Below are 15,218 nucleotides of genomic sequence, written 5' to 3'. Positions count from 1 at the left end.
TATGGAGTTATAGCCAAAGTTATTTTCCATTTAAGTATTTTCAATTTGTCGGTTTCACTTTATTGTCGTGGTGACTGAATGTTTACTTGATATATTTTGTAAACAATACAAGCATTTTTCACTTCTTTGAATAATGATATTAGTGGTTTTAACGAAGACTACACATCAAGTCAAAACGACACGTTGTCCTCTTATACACGTACATACACAAACGCATGTGCTGTTCGGAACGGAAAATACCAAAATAGAAATAACCAAAACGGGAAATACCAAAATAGAAATAACCAAAACGGAAAACACCAAAATGGAAATCACCAAAACGGAAAACACCAAAGCGGAAAATACCAAACGTGAAAATTCAATTGTAAAGAGGTTAATGTGCTTGCCATTGCTTCCTGAAGCTGGTTTTCAGCTGAAGCTGGTCTGAATTGCAACCAACCATTTGTACAAGAAAGACCAAAGAAATAAGACTAAATTTTTTCTTTATTCCTTTTATGTAAGGCTGTAAGCCCGCTGGTAAGGTATTTTGCAAAATTAAGATCATGCAAAACATGACAGTTCCCATACATTTCCTGCCATTTTGCACACGAAATTGGCCTGATTTTGTCTACAACTTTATGCAATGACGCTAAAGTATAGGCCTACTATAAATAAAGCTAAAACTTTTGATGAAAATTTACCTATTATCATATCCACTTCTATCTGCACGAAACTTTGATCTCTGTCACAGTCATATGTTAAGGTAATTTAAATTCATGTCATTTTTATTTCGGTATTTTCAATTTTGTTACTTTCCGGTTTGGTATTTAGCGTTTAGGTATTTTCTTTGCTAATATTTTCTAGCTACTGGTTAAAATAACACAGTAGGCCTATATTGTCAATACAAAAAATGCATAACCTAAAATTTAATCGATATGAAACGGTATATATTGCTAGTTGCTTTTACATCAATCTAAAAACACAATTTTTGCTTTTAAAAAACGGTTAGTCGCCTTTACATCAAATTAAATACGAAACTTTCGCCGCAGTCGCCTTTGAAGTTTTTTTCGCCTCTTTTTCACCACCAGCGGATAAATTAATGTTGTTAATAGCAACCAAACATCAGTCATGCGCAAAACCATCAGCTGTTACTTACCGTATGCTCAACTTTTTCAGTTCGAGAGTTTTATGTATACAGTATTTTGCATTGTGAAGAAGCTTATTTCGTATTTTTAGGATTACATTCACAAATGGGCTGCTGTGGATTACATTTTGCGAATTCTATATTTTATACAGCCTAACGCGCATAGGCTTTAGGCTATAATTTGGACTTTTGCCTTCACTGATTAGTCAATAGACTGACCTAATTAGGGTACTGGATTTTTGACTTTTAACCGGCTTTTACTGTAGTAAAGCTGAAAATTTCCGGAAATATTATCAGACTGTAACAGACTGCTGACTTTGCAAAGTGAGCATGGTATAAATATATTTTACTAAGGGCCTCGAGTAATACCTATGTGTACCTACAGGCCTAGGCATAGTTTCTACAACACACTCAAAATTTTGTTTTATTTACTTTCGTATTTTTGGGGTTTTTACACTTTAAACAAAAAATATGATAAAAATTTGTACTAAACTACTGTTCCATGTGTCAAAGCTTGAAACAGTAACATGTTACCAAGCTTCCAGTAAGCCTACCATGATACAAAGGATGAATATTGTGCTAAGTAGCAACATTACCGTAAACTAAATGAAGACTACAATATCTTTTCTAAAAAAACTTCAATGTTAGTCTGGTTGGTCATAGATTACATGAATTATGAAAGTAATGTTTTTTTTTAACAGGTGCAGCTATTGGTAGTTGGAAAGTATTCTCTAAAAACAAAATTATTCCTGTATAATCTCATTTTAGACAAGTTTGAGATTGGTTGTAGCCATGCCACCAGGAAGAAATCCATTTCCATTTCCCCGGTTACAAAATGATGAAAACTTTGTTGGTACGAGAAGCACACAGGTAGATAAGTTTTTACATCAGAATTTTTTCTCAGTAGTAGTAGACTTGTAATGTATATCCATCCAAGTGGCATGCAATTAAATGATGCTAGGTTAGTGATAATGAGTGTATTTTCAATACATACCATTTTAACGTGTTTGCAGAAAAGCCCATTTAAGGTGAACACACAAACTGCTCAAGATCAAGAACCTTGGAATAGACTGAATCGTAAGCCAACTCTTGCTAGTGCAAGAAGAGAGGTTTATCATTTTGATCCAAAAGCCCCCGATGATAGTCTAGATTTTGTGATAAAATCCCAATATGACCACCATAATCAGTTTCTTCATGGAAATAATCAAACCCTTGTTCAAACTGAAACTGTCACCGATGAGCATGGGTAAGATATTATGAAATAACATTTCCATGACATTTTGACCAGCACAACTATATTGCATGTATGTTGAAGTTAGAACTAGAAGGTACATTATACAAATTCCAGGAGAATCATGAAAAATAGAGTGAAAGAAGTTCCTCCTCCATTTGATCCAATGTATCCTCCACTTCAGGTCGCAGAACCTAGCAAAAAGAATAGCCCATACAGCATAGAGGGAGCTATACGTGAGTTTAACATTAGTTTCACAGAAAAGCTGTTGTTTCAACATAATTTTCTACTTATCAGTGTACAAGAAAGTATTAATTGTTAGCTTTAGTGCTAGTTACATTATGATGTAGTTTCCTTATTCACGTTACTCCTTCCCTGATTTATTGCTGCAGAGAGTCACCACAGCGCTGCAACAAACAGGGGTTATTCTCGGCGCCATGATGGTGGATTTTATTCGACTTAAGAAGACCATTTTATATCCAGTCGTTTTAAATGTGCAAACAAATTTCTGTTTTTTGACTTAATATCAATTGCATTAAAGATTATTATATTGATTAAATGTACATATGTCCTTGTATAGTGGTGCATTGAATGGTATCTACAGTAGTGTTTTATCATGCGGAAATTAAGTTGAGTGCCATTAATGATAACAAGTATAAAATGTAATAAGACTGATATGAAACTTTACCGTACACTTCTATTTTGTTTGCCCAATATGTTTCATCCAAAATAAAGCGCCGTTGCTAAAATACACATTCTGCATTGTGACGTTATGCCTTTCTGCATCAAGCTAAAACCTTCCACTGGCAAATTGTTTCAATGAAAAGACAAAAAGAGTTGCCAAAGAGAAAAACTTTCGCTTGCGCTTACAATGTCTTGTGCTGATTGTTATAATTAGCCAATCAACCTTTAGTACCCAGTGCAGTGATCCATTTACTACTTTAGATAAATTGAGCCAAGAAAACGCGGTATTCTCAGGGATTTGTTATTGTTTAACCATGATAATGTGAGCAAATTCTGTTACTATTGAAACAGCCCTGGTGAGCGCAAAAACGTCAGTGGGTTTGAATAACATCTAGATCAGTTGACCTGTGCATTGCAGACTGCACAATATCGAATACTTGCATCTGAAATATAATGTTAATATGTAGACATAACTCTGCAATGCATCGTACTGTGACAATATTTTTAATATGACAGATGAAAAAATTTGGCACCCATTAAAACACTAGATTATGAGGTGATAAAAAAATAGGTAGCAAGGTATGAATTAAGCAGTTTTATGACTAACTAAACGCAACATCCAGTGTATTGTACACGACGTATAGAATTTTTGGTTGTGTTCAACTTGAAGACCGAGGTAATATTTATCATGACTATGAAACATAGGAAAAAGTTTTGAATAAATATGAAGACCAAAAAGATGCATGACAGTTTATACTATTTATCAATATCAATTTTGTTTTACAAACCTAACAAATCTTGAATGCAGTCAAAATGCACATGTCACAAAGATAAAATAATAATTCCAATTATATGGTAATGCAATACAGTAAATATCACGGAGCTAACAACATAAACTATAACAAGATAAAGAGGTTTCAGAAAAAACACTACAATGACACATTGTTGAAAAGCGTAAGCACAACATTAATTTTGTCAGGATTGGGGTAGAAGTGAATGGAATGCTTTGGGTTTATACTACAAGAACATCAACAAACACATGAACAGAAAACTACCTAAGCATTTTGCAAGCATACATCAAACACATATTTATTAATCCATAAAATCTGACAGTTATTTTTGCTGAAGCAGAGAATAAATGAATCCATTTTTCTAATTTGTAGTATTTCAGGTACGCCAACTGAACGGAATAAATTACGTAGTAAGTCACATTGTGAAGTAAAGGTAAGTCTGTGTTTCATAACAGAGATTGGTGACTAAGGTAACGGTTGATCTTAGTGCAGATTAGGTAAATCAACTAAACATCCAGAATGGAAGAAAAACATCACAGTAGTAATTTTTTTAAGATTTAAAATGTTGTTTAGGTACAGCATTCTTCACAGTAACGGAATATACCATTCCAAACTAAATTTCTAAAAAATACACCAATTATAGGCAAATTTTTGATCCACAAAACTTCACAGGGACAATTAATACAGTATTGGAAATTAACACTGATACAAAAATATTAATTCACCAACTTTAGGAATGAATACTAAACGTATTACGATGTGCAAAAATATAAAACCGTTATTACTAGAACTGGAACCAAACAGGCAAGCTCACAGAGTTGCGCAAAAGACACCCACATCGTAATTGTTCAATTTGTAAACCTGTCCAACTGAATCACTGTTTCATGCTCATCGGTGGGAGGGTATGTCTCTGTCAGTATAGAGGCAGCTATTTTGCTTTTCAATCGGCCTGCAGCCTGTTAAGTTAGATTAAACGTTAAACAAAACTTGCTGAAAAGTACAAAATATGAATAAAATCCTTGTAAAATTACTAAAAATGCAGCAGACACACTCCACAAAATAAAAATAACAACTACCGTTTGTGGTCTCTTTTTCGGTAACGGTGTATCCCCTTGCTTAGCGTAATACGCAGCGACGGAGCTCATTGGTCGAACTCGAATTTTTGGAGTAGTTGGGGGAGGTGTAGCCAAGAAAGACGACTGCGTCCTGCTACGTTGCGTTATTGCCGATTTGGAGATGCCTGCAATAAGCAAGAACTCAGTAATAAATTTTCAGTATTCTTAAATGTTATTGATTACCACATTTTAACTCTTAATTCGCCAGTTGATATCTCTATGGGCATGTTAAAATCTCATAACGGCTTATCATCATCAAATACCAATATCAAAAATAAAACAAGTATTACTAAAATTTGCAGTCCCGAATTGAACAAACGCAACGCGCGCTAACTGTCCAATTTATACATTCCAACATTGTTATGGTATGTCGGAACAACATACTAATGTCAAACGCCAACAAAGGTTTTATCAACAACAACAAGGGTAAAATATATTCACACAAATATGGTTGATTTTAGGTACATTTTGTAAAAAACAAACAGGTCTAAATCGTGCAATGTATTTACTGCCTTCTTTATGTTGTGCTAGGTGCGCAAGTGCGTTTATTAAGGTTTGTAATGAAAATTAAATCACGAAAAGGCGAGTGTGAAAATTACAGAGCTTCTTGCGAGGGCAGGTCGAACGTTATTTCAAATTGCATTTAACGCAGATAAGTAATAGATAATTTTACAAACTTAGTGATGCGCTGGTAGGCCGGCTCGGTGAAATGAACGTGATATCTCGTTCAGTGTCCATAGCTTGAGCTTGCAGGTTGTCCACACGGTCAAAAGCATCCAGCTTGAGATTGCGTTCCATCGACAGCTGAGCATGCATCTGCTTCAGATTCCTGGAAAGCATTGTTTGAACACATTTTTTTCGTTTGTAGATGAAAACATAATATGGGGATCGAAGCGTGCGTACAAGTGCACGTCTGAACGATTGCGAGCGATACAATTATAATACATAGCATATAAATTGTAAGTTGTTTCATTCATCAAGCAACATAACTTCAAACTTAAAGCATCATTACTTGAGCGTAATCCTTAAACTATTGAGCTTTTCCTTATTTCGTACCCGTAGGCTGTAAGGTCAAAATTTATAACAACCTTTGCATTTTCGTCTGATTGGTTTGTTCTATAAGTTGGTTCCGCTCCGCTTCATTAGATAACGTCTTCAGTCTTTTTTCCTTCTCTTGAAGTTCAATCATCAATCGGTCCATATCTCTCTGACGGGCTAAGGTAAGCTGCTGTCTGTAGTCAACGTAGTCACAGTCACAACACAGTCAACAGTTATCACCACGCTCGTTACATTTCTCCAATATTGACAGCAAAATCAATGTAAAGGAATATGAACAGCAAATTGGGTAATATTTCATATAAATTAACGCAGTATTCGTGCTTTGCGTCGTTCCACTGATGTAACGGACACGTTAAATAAACTAATTAGACTAATACCACAGTGATTGTCGTCCTAAATCACTTTCCAGTTTTTCGTGGAGCCAACTTTTGAACACTGACTCGTATCGCGGAGCTAATTTACTTACCTAATATTTTCGTCACTAAAACTTGAAGTCTGAACACATGTTTAGTGTCAAGCTAAAAGGCAATAATTCAAGCCAAGTCAGCAAAAGTTGCAATTTAGGTGGATGGCAATACTTTTGCCGTCAAACAAATCATGCAAGTTACAAAGGTGTCAAAACACAACTCGTTTAACCACAACCTTTACAAAGTTGCCCTGAACAATTAGGCTATTCTTGTCATATATTACTGGAAATTCTACTCGGCCTTCACCAAGTTACAATTTGCTCTTCGTTATTACACGGCAGCTCTCTCAGGCATTGGCAATAAAGATACGTTTAAAATGAAGTTAAGAAGGTCAGCATTCGTATGTCTTAATTTCACGTGAAGCAGGATTAACCGTATTTAGTGGACAAAAGCATTGTTATTTTACTACAAACACGAGCATTGTTATTTAAACTTCTAACTGCAAACACAGCGAAGTTGTGACTAAGTGTTTTAAGTGGTACATAATGATTTTTTATATTACTTATCTTGTCGGGGGTTCAGTATGCTACAAACTATAAGCAGTTTTAATACAGACGAAGTGTTATAAAAAGATCACTAATAAGTGAGCAGGGATCCCAGCAAAGGGCAGCAGGCGTATGCTATCTTCAATACCGGTACACCAACATAGGACCGAGTTAGATATGAGTGGATCGTATCGTTCATAGAGATTTACTGATAACCAGTTGGTTTAGTAGTTAGTACAAAAGTACAGATATTTCCAGAAGACTGGGTGAGTAAGTTTCAGAGGAAATCGAAATTATAAAACAACTGTTTAATTTTTTTTTCTTCAGGCCATTAGCCAGGTATTTTGTCAAACTCCTTTACTGAAGCCCACGTAAAGTTTAAAGAGTTCTACCAAAAGTTTTTAGTAAACTGTGATTACAATTTTTTATTTGCACCTGTTTCTTTGCTCTTGAACTTCTTGGTATTCTCTCTCTTTTTGCATCTTCTTTTCTCTCTCTATTTGTTCGTGGGTTTTCTTCAGTTTTTCGTCTGAAATCTTCAGCGATTGCCGGGCAGCGATGAGTTCTGCTTTCAGAAGTTCAGCTTTCTGTTTTGCCACCAATTCTTTACCGAGACAATCTCTTCTCGTTCTACGAATGATGAACAGCATAAATACGCTGATTTCCGTTACGTCAGTTAAAGTAGAATAAATGTTTTTCTAGGTAACGGATTTGTGCGAATATGACAGACCTCAAGACTGATCGTAGAATTTAAAAAAATATTTTAATTATCGCGTTTTTCGTAAGGTTATGCTGTGAATTGTAAACAAATCTTGATCAATAATAACGTTCGCAGCATACGAAACGACAAACGTACTTGACTACTTCTTGTGTGAGTTTTTCCACGGTCACTTTGTATCTACCGCCAGTAGTAGAACGTTTCCAGTGATTTAAAGCGTTTAACTTGTTCAAAAGCATGTTCAGCTCGTATTGTTCATGATGTAAAGATTTCACTTGATTTTCCTGCGTTGAAAATGAGATAATAGCAGTGACAAATTTGAACACAAATCATTAATTAAATTACAGTAAGCGTTCATTTTTTTAATAACCAAACACAGAAACGTCTACAAATGGTTCACTTTGTTTATGAAACAACTGGCAATTAATTTATACAGAAAGAAACGCTTTTAAATATAAAATATATTTACAAAACGTCATTCTTATGATAACGTGTGTATGTCGGCAGGTAACAATTAGCACTACTATTCATAAACATCCCGAGACAATACAAACAATACTTAGACAGTCACATTCCCTTGGGGCACAAATTAAAGCGATAGATACGTCATTAGACGTAATTCACAATGAACTCTTTTTTTTTCATTTATGGTGGTAATTATATTATTCTTAATTTTACACCATGACACATGACCCTACATTGTGATATATATTGGCGCCCATGAAAAATGCAACTCATTTCTCTTCTAACAACTAAGAAAAATTACTGCCATTTGAGAATTTTAAGGAAAAACCCAGTTGAAGATACAAAAGTTACGATTGAAGTTAAGAATAACAGATGTTATGTAAGATAATAAAATTAGTAAAGTAATGCAAGCTATCAAATATCGATAAAAATTATGTGAAGACAAAATCTTTTATCTACTTTAAGTAGTAGTTGTAACCATCTTTTCCATCTAAGAACTGTTTTTATTGTAATCAGATTAAAAGATAAAATCAGAGCATTGCTATTTATGTCAAAACCTGAAAATCAAGATGTTTGAAGCATCAAGTCTTCACAGACGTGGCTATTACCCAAGAAGTAAGTAGTAAAATACTGGGCCATGTTAGTTTACTGACACATAACAAGAATAGCAAAAATTTGCCTAAAGCAAATTACAATCACAAGAATACCTCAAGGCGTGATTTCTAAAATCAAGTCGGAAAAGAAGTATTTGCGAAAGCAGTGCAAAAAGTTAATTAGTTTACAAATTGTGTAAAGAAGTAAATGTTTATGCAAGACTGTTTATGCTGGATGTTTAGTTAACTAATCCAAAAAATGTTTTATATCTATTTGTTGAACTGCATTTCTGAGTCTTGTTAAAGGTTGCAAAGATAATGTATTGTCTTTAGATTACCATAAATAATTTCATAGATGTTATTTGCGTTATGAGTTAGCAAACAAAACATATTAAATAACTGTAAAAACACTTTCTTTTATTATAAAAGATTTTGAAAGACAGAATGACAGGAAAGTAATTTGAAAGGAAGTGCAAAAAGATTATTAAGAGTAATTAAAGATTACTAAAATATAAGTAAGCAATTATAATGGCAATAGTAGTTAATATACTAAGCAAAAACATGACAACTTGTAGAAGTATTCTACAAATGATAACTAGTAACCGTGGCATTGCATTACGTTTCTAATAACAGTTTCACAATCAACTTAACCAGGTCTATATTATTTAACGTAGTTTCAAGTCGCATTGCCTTGAGGTAAAACCAGTGCAGCTAGTTAACTTTAATGCATATAATTATCTAAAATTGTTGCTTTTGGTACACATAACGCACCTTGCTATTGCCTCACTTTCTTGTTTTAAAACTATAGCAAAAACAGCCAGTTACAAAATGAAAATAGGCTACACACTTGGTATGAAAGACTTCTGGGAAAAATTTAATGCCAGTACAATTGCAAGATTATATTATGTTAGGCTAGCATTTTGAAGTAGATAACCACTTCTTAGTTAATACTTTCAGGAAACACAAGATTTCATGTTTTCAGTGATTATTATTGAAGCAGATAATTTTCAAAATTTGTTCTTGCTAAACTTGACAAGAAGAATTATTATATTAATTTACCAAAGTAAATTTTTCTATTACAAGTTTTCAAAGTTATACCTTCATTTCTAATGCATTTTTTTAATTAAATTTAATCTTCAGATTTCAATTATCCTCCTAACGTGGTGTATGCTCCAAGGCAGCAGCAATTTGAACATGCTCATGTTAGTGTGACAAGACGACCACCAAGTAGACCAGGATTTTGTGGTGAAGACGTTTGTAACTCAGAATCAATTGATTTTGAAGAACTGGCATGTACAGTAGTTAAAGGGCAACCCAATAGAAATTTTGATAAGACAGCGATCGACTTTTTCCAAATGTCACAAGACACAGAAGGCTCCAACAACTTCACTCTGCCATTGCAAAGCAACACAATGGAAGAAATGATAAAGACGTTTATGGCTTGTCAGAAGTGTAAAGAAATATCAACCAAATCCAAGCAATTACAATGCTCACACACCATTTGTAAAAAATGTGCCATTCAAATAAGAACAAGACATGTAGATCCAGGTATTTTTGTTGTTAACTTAGTATATATACCATTTTCATACTGTTAAACTAAAGGTTTTTTTGTTTTATAAATTTAACATTTAACACTATTAATGTCTAAAAAGCAACCGAAACTTGAGTAGCATGCAATAATTATGTCAGACAAAAACAACTTCTACACAGTAGATTATGCTAACAGAAGTTTTTAAACAGGTCAATGGATGATAAGGTGTCTGGTTTGTAATCTCATTACAACATGGTATGGCAAAAACCTTGAAGGTTTACAAGATAATTCCACCATGCATAAGATGGTTCAACAAACTAGCTCTGCACCAAGCAAGCGTTTGGTAAAATCTAAGAGTGGTCAAATAACAATGTATGGGGAAGAAGATTTAACCATAAACATCGTCTCATATTCAAAAGAAAAAGCTGAAATACAAAAAGCACTAGAATCAGCTGAAAAGAAAATACAACTTTGTCAGCAGCAGGTGACGGAAATAGTACTATATATCTTGTATCATTTTGCAGGTTTATTTAAATAGTTTAGTCATAATAGTAATAATTTTACAGCCATATGTAAACAGAAGAAATAAATAACATTAACAATCTCATTTAACAACAAGAAAAAAATAATGAAAATATCAATTACTTCAAAGAAAATATCAATCACCAACATAGTTTTTTAAAAACAGTATTACAATTAAAAATCCTAATTTACTGTAACTTGTTAAACATAGAAAAACGTCACTCACAAAGAAAATTAAGGTAATTGTTTGTTTAATGTTTATAGGAGTACATGATATCATTTACGTCCGACAAATTTCACTAATCTTGTTACCTTTAAATACCATTATATCAAGAACGATGTAATTCAAAAATCACATATGGTAATTATTTTCATCAGTTCATCACGTCATAAGCCAACGCATCTACATTTTATTTAATTGGGGATCCCATGCCACAACACGTGTTTGTGTTGTATTGGGCCACAATAAAAGTTTTCCTTTCCGCGAATTTATAATGAGCTAATTTGTGAGTTTATAATGAGTAATCCAAATAAACAATTAATGTTTTATTTTATAATTTTTCCTCTCAACTTTCCAGACAAAACAAGTAAAGGATTATGAAGATAGGGTGAACAAAGCTAAGGCATTAATTCATCGTCAGATTGAACAGTCTGTTGAGCTGTTCATATCATCGATACGTTCCCACCAGGCTCAGCTAATGGAAGATCTGGAGGATAATTTTCAAAAGGATTTGATACCAGTTAAGGTAACACCTTCAAGTTTCTAAATCAAAATATTACTAGACATGAAAATCAAAAGAATGGTCAGGAGTGAAGGAATTTTTGCCCATGCCATTAGAACGTTATCGTCTTTTGTCAAATTTTCGCATACGTATAACATTACAACAAGCAAGAGTCTTGACATAATGTACAGTATATACTCTGTAACATTGTAAACAATTGTTATCAAAAGAATCTTAGCCATGTTATCTAATTACCTCTGCCATGGAAATTATGTTTTTGTTATAAGTCGCTTCACTTATAGCAACATTACTCAAATACTTGCCATCCGAATAATAGGAGTATTCAGTTGCCTTCATAGAGGTGTGTGCTCTTGAGTGTTTTTCTAGTTTTTTTTCATGATTTGGCTTGATGAAAATTTTAGAATATTTATAAGACATGGCAAAGAATTCTTGATGAAATTCTTTAGCATACATTTTTTGAGGGTCATACTCTTCCTAGAAAATAACTGGTTTATAGGAAAACAATCTTATCAGGAAATTTTATCAAAACGTTCAAGTAAAGTGGTATCTCAAGTATTACTTGTTTATTATTTATTATCACTATCTGCCTTCTTACAAAAGTTTATAAAAGACAACATGTAGTAGCCAAATTAATTTAATTGCTAAATTCTAACTCTAAAACCTCACATCAGAAACATTTTGCATTGAGCTGTTGATTTTATGCAGGAAGCAAGAGATGCAATAGAAGTGCAAATGCAAAGCTTAAAATTAGTCACACAGTGCTGCAGCGTGGCCAGTCGTGTGTTACAAAATGGAGGAGCTCCACTGGACTTAGGAAAATTTAAGGAAATGGTCTGGCAAACTATGAAGAAAACAAAAGCTGGAAAACTTCCAAGTGCTATTCAGAAAACCTACAAACCAAATGTAAACATAATATCAACTACATATGCTTCTAAACCAACAAAATTCACAAATTGCATCCTAGTGAAATAATAATAAACCATGTTTCCTAGGTGATATATAAATCTAACGACACTAAATTTGATGAAATGGCTGAAAAGCTTGGTCAACTTGGCAATCGAAAATATCACAGAAAAGACAGTGCAGTCAGAGCAGCTAAAAGTAGTATAACTCCAGACATTGAAAGTGTGTCTGTCGCTGATGATGAACCAGTATATGACCTCCCACCAGACCTGGAAATTAAGGTAACCTTCATGATGGCATATACTAATGATACTGGCAATATAGAGTTTACTAATTGCATTTACGAGCAATAACTGATCTGCCATTACTCTTGAGCAATAGGATAGCTTCAATAGAATTTCAGCAATAGCAATAGGATAAAGTGTTAATGCAATCATTTTCCTATAGTATGCTCAAGTAAATAGAAAAAAGCAAGATCAAAAACCAGAGGAGGACATCTATGATGAGATTCCTTTCTTTTCTGAAGCGGAACTGAGAATGGGAAGTGCAATTCCGGCTGAAAAGCCACTATCAGATGAGTGTGTACCGCTTCCGATAGAAAAAGATAACCATGACACCTCCTTGGATGATCTTCCTGATTTTCCGCCACCTCCTCCACAAGCCTTCCAGCTGAAAAACATCAGCAGCGACAGCCTGGAAAAAGCAGCTGCTCTCGTAGCTAGCAGACGAAGGGCTATCAATGGAGTCAAATCAGATTCAGATGATGATGAAAATACTGATGATTCATTTTCAAGTGACAGCGACGAAGAAGACAACCAGGAGGAAAAACCAATCCAAAAAGGATTTTTGTTGAGAGAGAGCAGTCTTCAACCAAAAGAAGGTGAAACATTCAGACAAATGAGTCCAACAAGAAGTAAACATCATGATATGTCTCAGGAGAATAAAGTACATGACTTTCCTCACAAACCAACAATCGCAACAGGTTACGAAACTCAACCGGATCACGATAATATTTCGCGCATGATCAGGAGAAGAAGCATGAAAAACATTAACGCTCTTTCGTCTCATATTCAGCACCTCATGGGAAGTAATGATTCAGCATTATTGGGACTTAATTCAAAGAAGATACTCTTTTGGTGGGTTGCTATGAGTGATACTTTCAAAACATGCCATTTTCAGCATATAATTATGTAACGTTTAAGATTCTCCTAGTACCTTAATCATAATCATACTACATTTTCAGCATCGGAAAAGTAAAAAAGCCTGGGCTTGAAAGCACCAATGTTCAGCAATTTTACAATCCACCTGAGTTTACAATCAGTGATGATGACACTGTCTGGATATCAGACATAGCCAGCCATCGGATTCAGATACATGAAGGAATTAGTGGAAAATTAGCAGGAATGTTCAAAACAGCTGTACAAGGGGTCCTCCTAAAACCAAAAGGGGTCACCGCATTTCGAAAAGGAAAAAAGGTAGTAATGTAAATGCAAAAATAAAACAACGGGAAAATAAATTATTTCAAATTTATTCTACATTTAGTCATCATGCAAACAATTCATATCTGTAATTCTCATGAATTTAGATTGCTGTATCATGTGGAAAATATGCTACTATCTGGACAGAAGACGGGGAATTGGTCAGACAAATTGGACCACATTCAGACTTTGGCAAGCTTGGAGGAATAGCAACAGATTCAAATGAAAAACTGGTTTTAGCAGATGTTGAAAACAACAGGATCGTTATAACAGCAAGTAACAAGATTATTCCAAATGCTGTGGGCAACACTGGAAACTCAGCGAAATCTCAGTGGCCAGGACGAATTGCAATAAATCTGTTAGATCAGGTATTTCTGTAGTATGAGTTTTCATATGCTACGTTTATTGATTTTTCTATTCACGTAAAATTAAGACAAATCAAGAAACCTTTTCCAACGATTGTGTACAAAAGCAAATTATATCTCGTGAATTGCCATACCTTTACATTGTTTATGTTTTTAGATAATTTGTGCTGACTACAGCTCACATCATGTCAAAATTTTCAACAAGCATGGTTCATTGGTAACAAAGTTTGGATCATTTGGGACTGGACCTGGACAGTTCCGATATCCAAGTGCAGTGGCCGTGGATAGGCACAACAGGTAATTCAAAAAACACAAAAATGCATGATAGTTTAATTTCGTGTTCAATAACGTCTTGTATAATTAATATATTACATTATCCACCAGTAAAATTCAATGCAACGCACAGAATAAATCAATTAATATCTTCAGGATATATGTTGCTGACGAGTGCAACAACAGAATCTCACTGTTTTCAGCTGACGGCAAAGAATTTTATGGCTATGTGTTAACAAAAGATGATGGTCTTGCATTTCCACACACTATAGATATATTTTCAGATGGTGCCATTGCTGTTGCAGATGACAGTAAAATAGTAAAAGTTTATAAGGGTTTTGACAACTTAAAATAATGAAAATTACTATCTTCCAAAATTGGTTTATTGGTATTTCAACTTAAATAATGGTTTTATTAATAAATAATTAACCTGTACAGTATTATAAATTACATATGACCTATTGTGCTTGTGCATTTTGTGTTTATCATTGTGAATACTGTTGTTACTACTTACTAGTGCGTTACACTACAACAATCGATTGTTACGTGTTCTGTTTTGTTATGTGTTTCGAAGTTAGCGTAAAAATATAACATTTTAAAATAAAAATTGTTAGTATTGATTTTAAAACTTACTGCTGTGAGTATTTCAGACCTGGTCCACCCTTTTCTAAG

At 34.0% G+C, this 15,218-nt stretch overlaps 3 protein-coding genes across 7 annotated transcripts in view; 2 read left to right on the top strand and 1 right to left on the bottom strand.

Moving 5' to 3' along the window:
• Positions 1-1,199: 1,199 nt before the first annotated feature.
• Positions 1,200-3,122, top strand: LOC143465216 (protein CFAP276-like). The gene is made up of 5 exons (XM_076963407.1): positions 1,200-1,447; positions 1,825-1,993; positions 2,137-2,369; positions 2,472-2,590; positions 2,747-3,122. Exons 2-5 carry the CDS (start codon positions 1,916-1,918, stop codon positions 2,815-2,817), a joined length of 501 nt encoding a protein of 166 aa, XP_076819522.1. The 5' UTR covers positions 1,200-1,447; positions 1,825-1,915; the 3' UTR covers positions 2,818-3,122.
• A 410-nt stretch (positions 3,123-3,532) lies between these two features.
• LOC143464598 (uncharacterized) overlaps positions 3,533-15,218 on the bottom strand; it is a 31,235-nt gene continuing 19,549 nt past the window's right edge. For all 3 annotated transcript variants that reach the window (XM_076962467.1, XM_076962469.1, XM_076962468.1), the window contains 6 exons: positions 7,812-7,957; positions 7,391-7,585; positions 6,033-6,176; positions 5,622-5,773; positions 4,906-5,069; positions 3,533-4,785 (listed from right to left, as the gene is read on the bottom strand). In XM_076962467.1, the coding sequence (XP_076818582.1) occupies positions 4,678-4,785; positions 4,906-5,069; positions 5,622-5,773; positions 6,033-6,176; positions 7,391-7,585; positions 7,812-7,957 (909 nt within the window). In that variant the 3' untranslated portion in view covers positions 3,533-4,677. The remainder of the gene's footprint in view (positions 4,786-4,905; positions 5,070-5,621; positions 5,774-6,032; positions 6,177-7,390; positions 7,586-7,811; positions 7,958-15,218) is intronic.
• On the top strand, positions 8,392-15,175 carry LOC143464600 (uncharacterized). 3 transcript variants are annotated; one of them, XM_076962471.1, is made up of 12 exons: positions 8,392-8,517; positions 8,655-8,753; positions 9,872-10,279; positions 10,472-10,746; positions 11,363-11,530; positions 12,233-12,430; positions 12,520-12,711; positions 12,878-13,566; positions 13,674-13,905; positions 14,016-14,276; positions 14,431-14,570; positions 14,703-15,174. In XM_076962471.1, exons 2-12 carry the CDS (start codon positions 8,708-8,710, stop codon positions 14,899-14,901), a joined length of 2,808 nt encoding a protein of 935 aa, XP_076818586.1. In that variant the 5' UTR covers positions 8,392-8,517; positions 8,655-8,707; the 3' UTR covers positions 14,902-15,174. The 3 variants fall into 3 exon arrangements, with proteins under 3 accessions (XP_076818586.1, XP_076818587.1, XP_076818585.1); XM_076962472.1 differs by lacking the exon at positions 8,392-8,517 and having other exon boundaries at positions 8,612-8,753; positions 12,878-13,310; positions 13,413-13,566; positions 14,703-15,175; XM_076962470.1 differs by lacking the exon at positions 8,392-8,517 and having other exon boundaries at positions 8,613-8,753.

Source organism: Clavelina lepadiformis, chromosome 7 (assembly GCF_947623445.1).
Source record: "Clavelina lepadiformis chromosome 7, kaClaLepa1.1, whole genome shotgun sequence".
Classification (NCBI taxonomy): domain Eukaryota; kingdom Metazoa; phylum Chordata; class Ascidiacea; order Aplousobranchia; family Clavelinidae; genus Clavelina; species Clavelina lepadiformis.
The sequence above is the reverse complement of the archived record's forward strand: the minus strand, read 5'-3'. Positions and strand labels throughout refer to the sequence as shown.

What these genes read in the sequence shown, in the direction of transcription:
- LOC143464600 (XM_076962471.1), top strand. Translation starts at nt 8,708, where the DNA reads ATGTTTGAAGCATCAAGTCTTCACAGACGTGGCTATTACCCAAGAA. An exon ending in AGGATTTGATACCAGTTAAG is followed by an intron (nt 11,531 to 12,232) that starts GTAACACCTTCA and finishes GATTTTATGCAG; the next exon opens with GAAGCAAGAGATGCAATAGA. An exon ending in CAATAAATCTGTTAGATCAG is followed by an intron (nt 14,277 to 14,430) that starts GTATTTCTGTAG and finishes TTATGTTTTTAG; the next exon opens with ATAATTTGTGCTGACTACAG.
- LOC143465216 (XM_076963407.1), top strand. Translation starts at nt 1,916, where the DNA reads ATGCCACCAGGAAGAAATCCATTTCCATTTCCCCGGTTACAAAATGAT. An exon ending in ACTGTCACCGATGAGCATGG is followed by an intron (nt 2,370 to 2,471) that starts GTAAGATATTAT and finishes TACAAATTCCAG; the next exon opens with GAGAATCATGAAAAATAGAG. An exon ending in CAGCATAGAGGGAGCTATAC is followed by an intron (nt 2,591 to 2,746) that starts GTGAGTTTAACA and finishes TTATTGCTGCAG; the next exon opens with AGAGTCACCACAGCGCTGCA.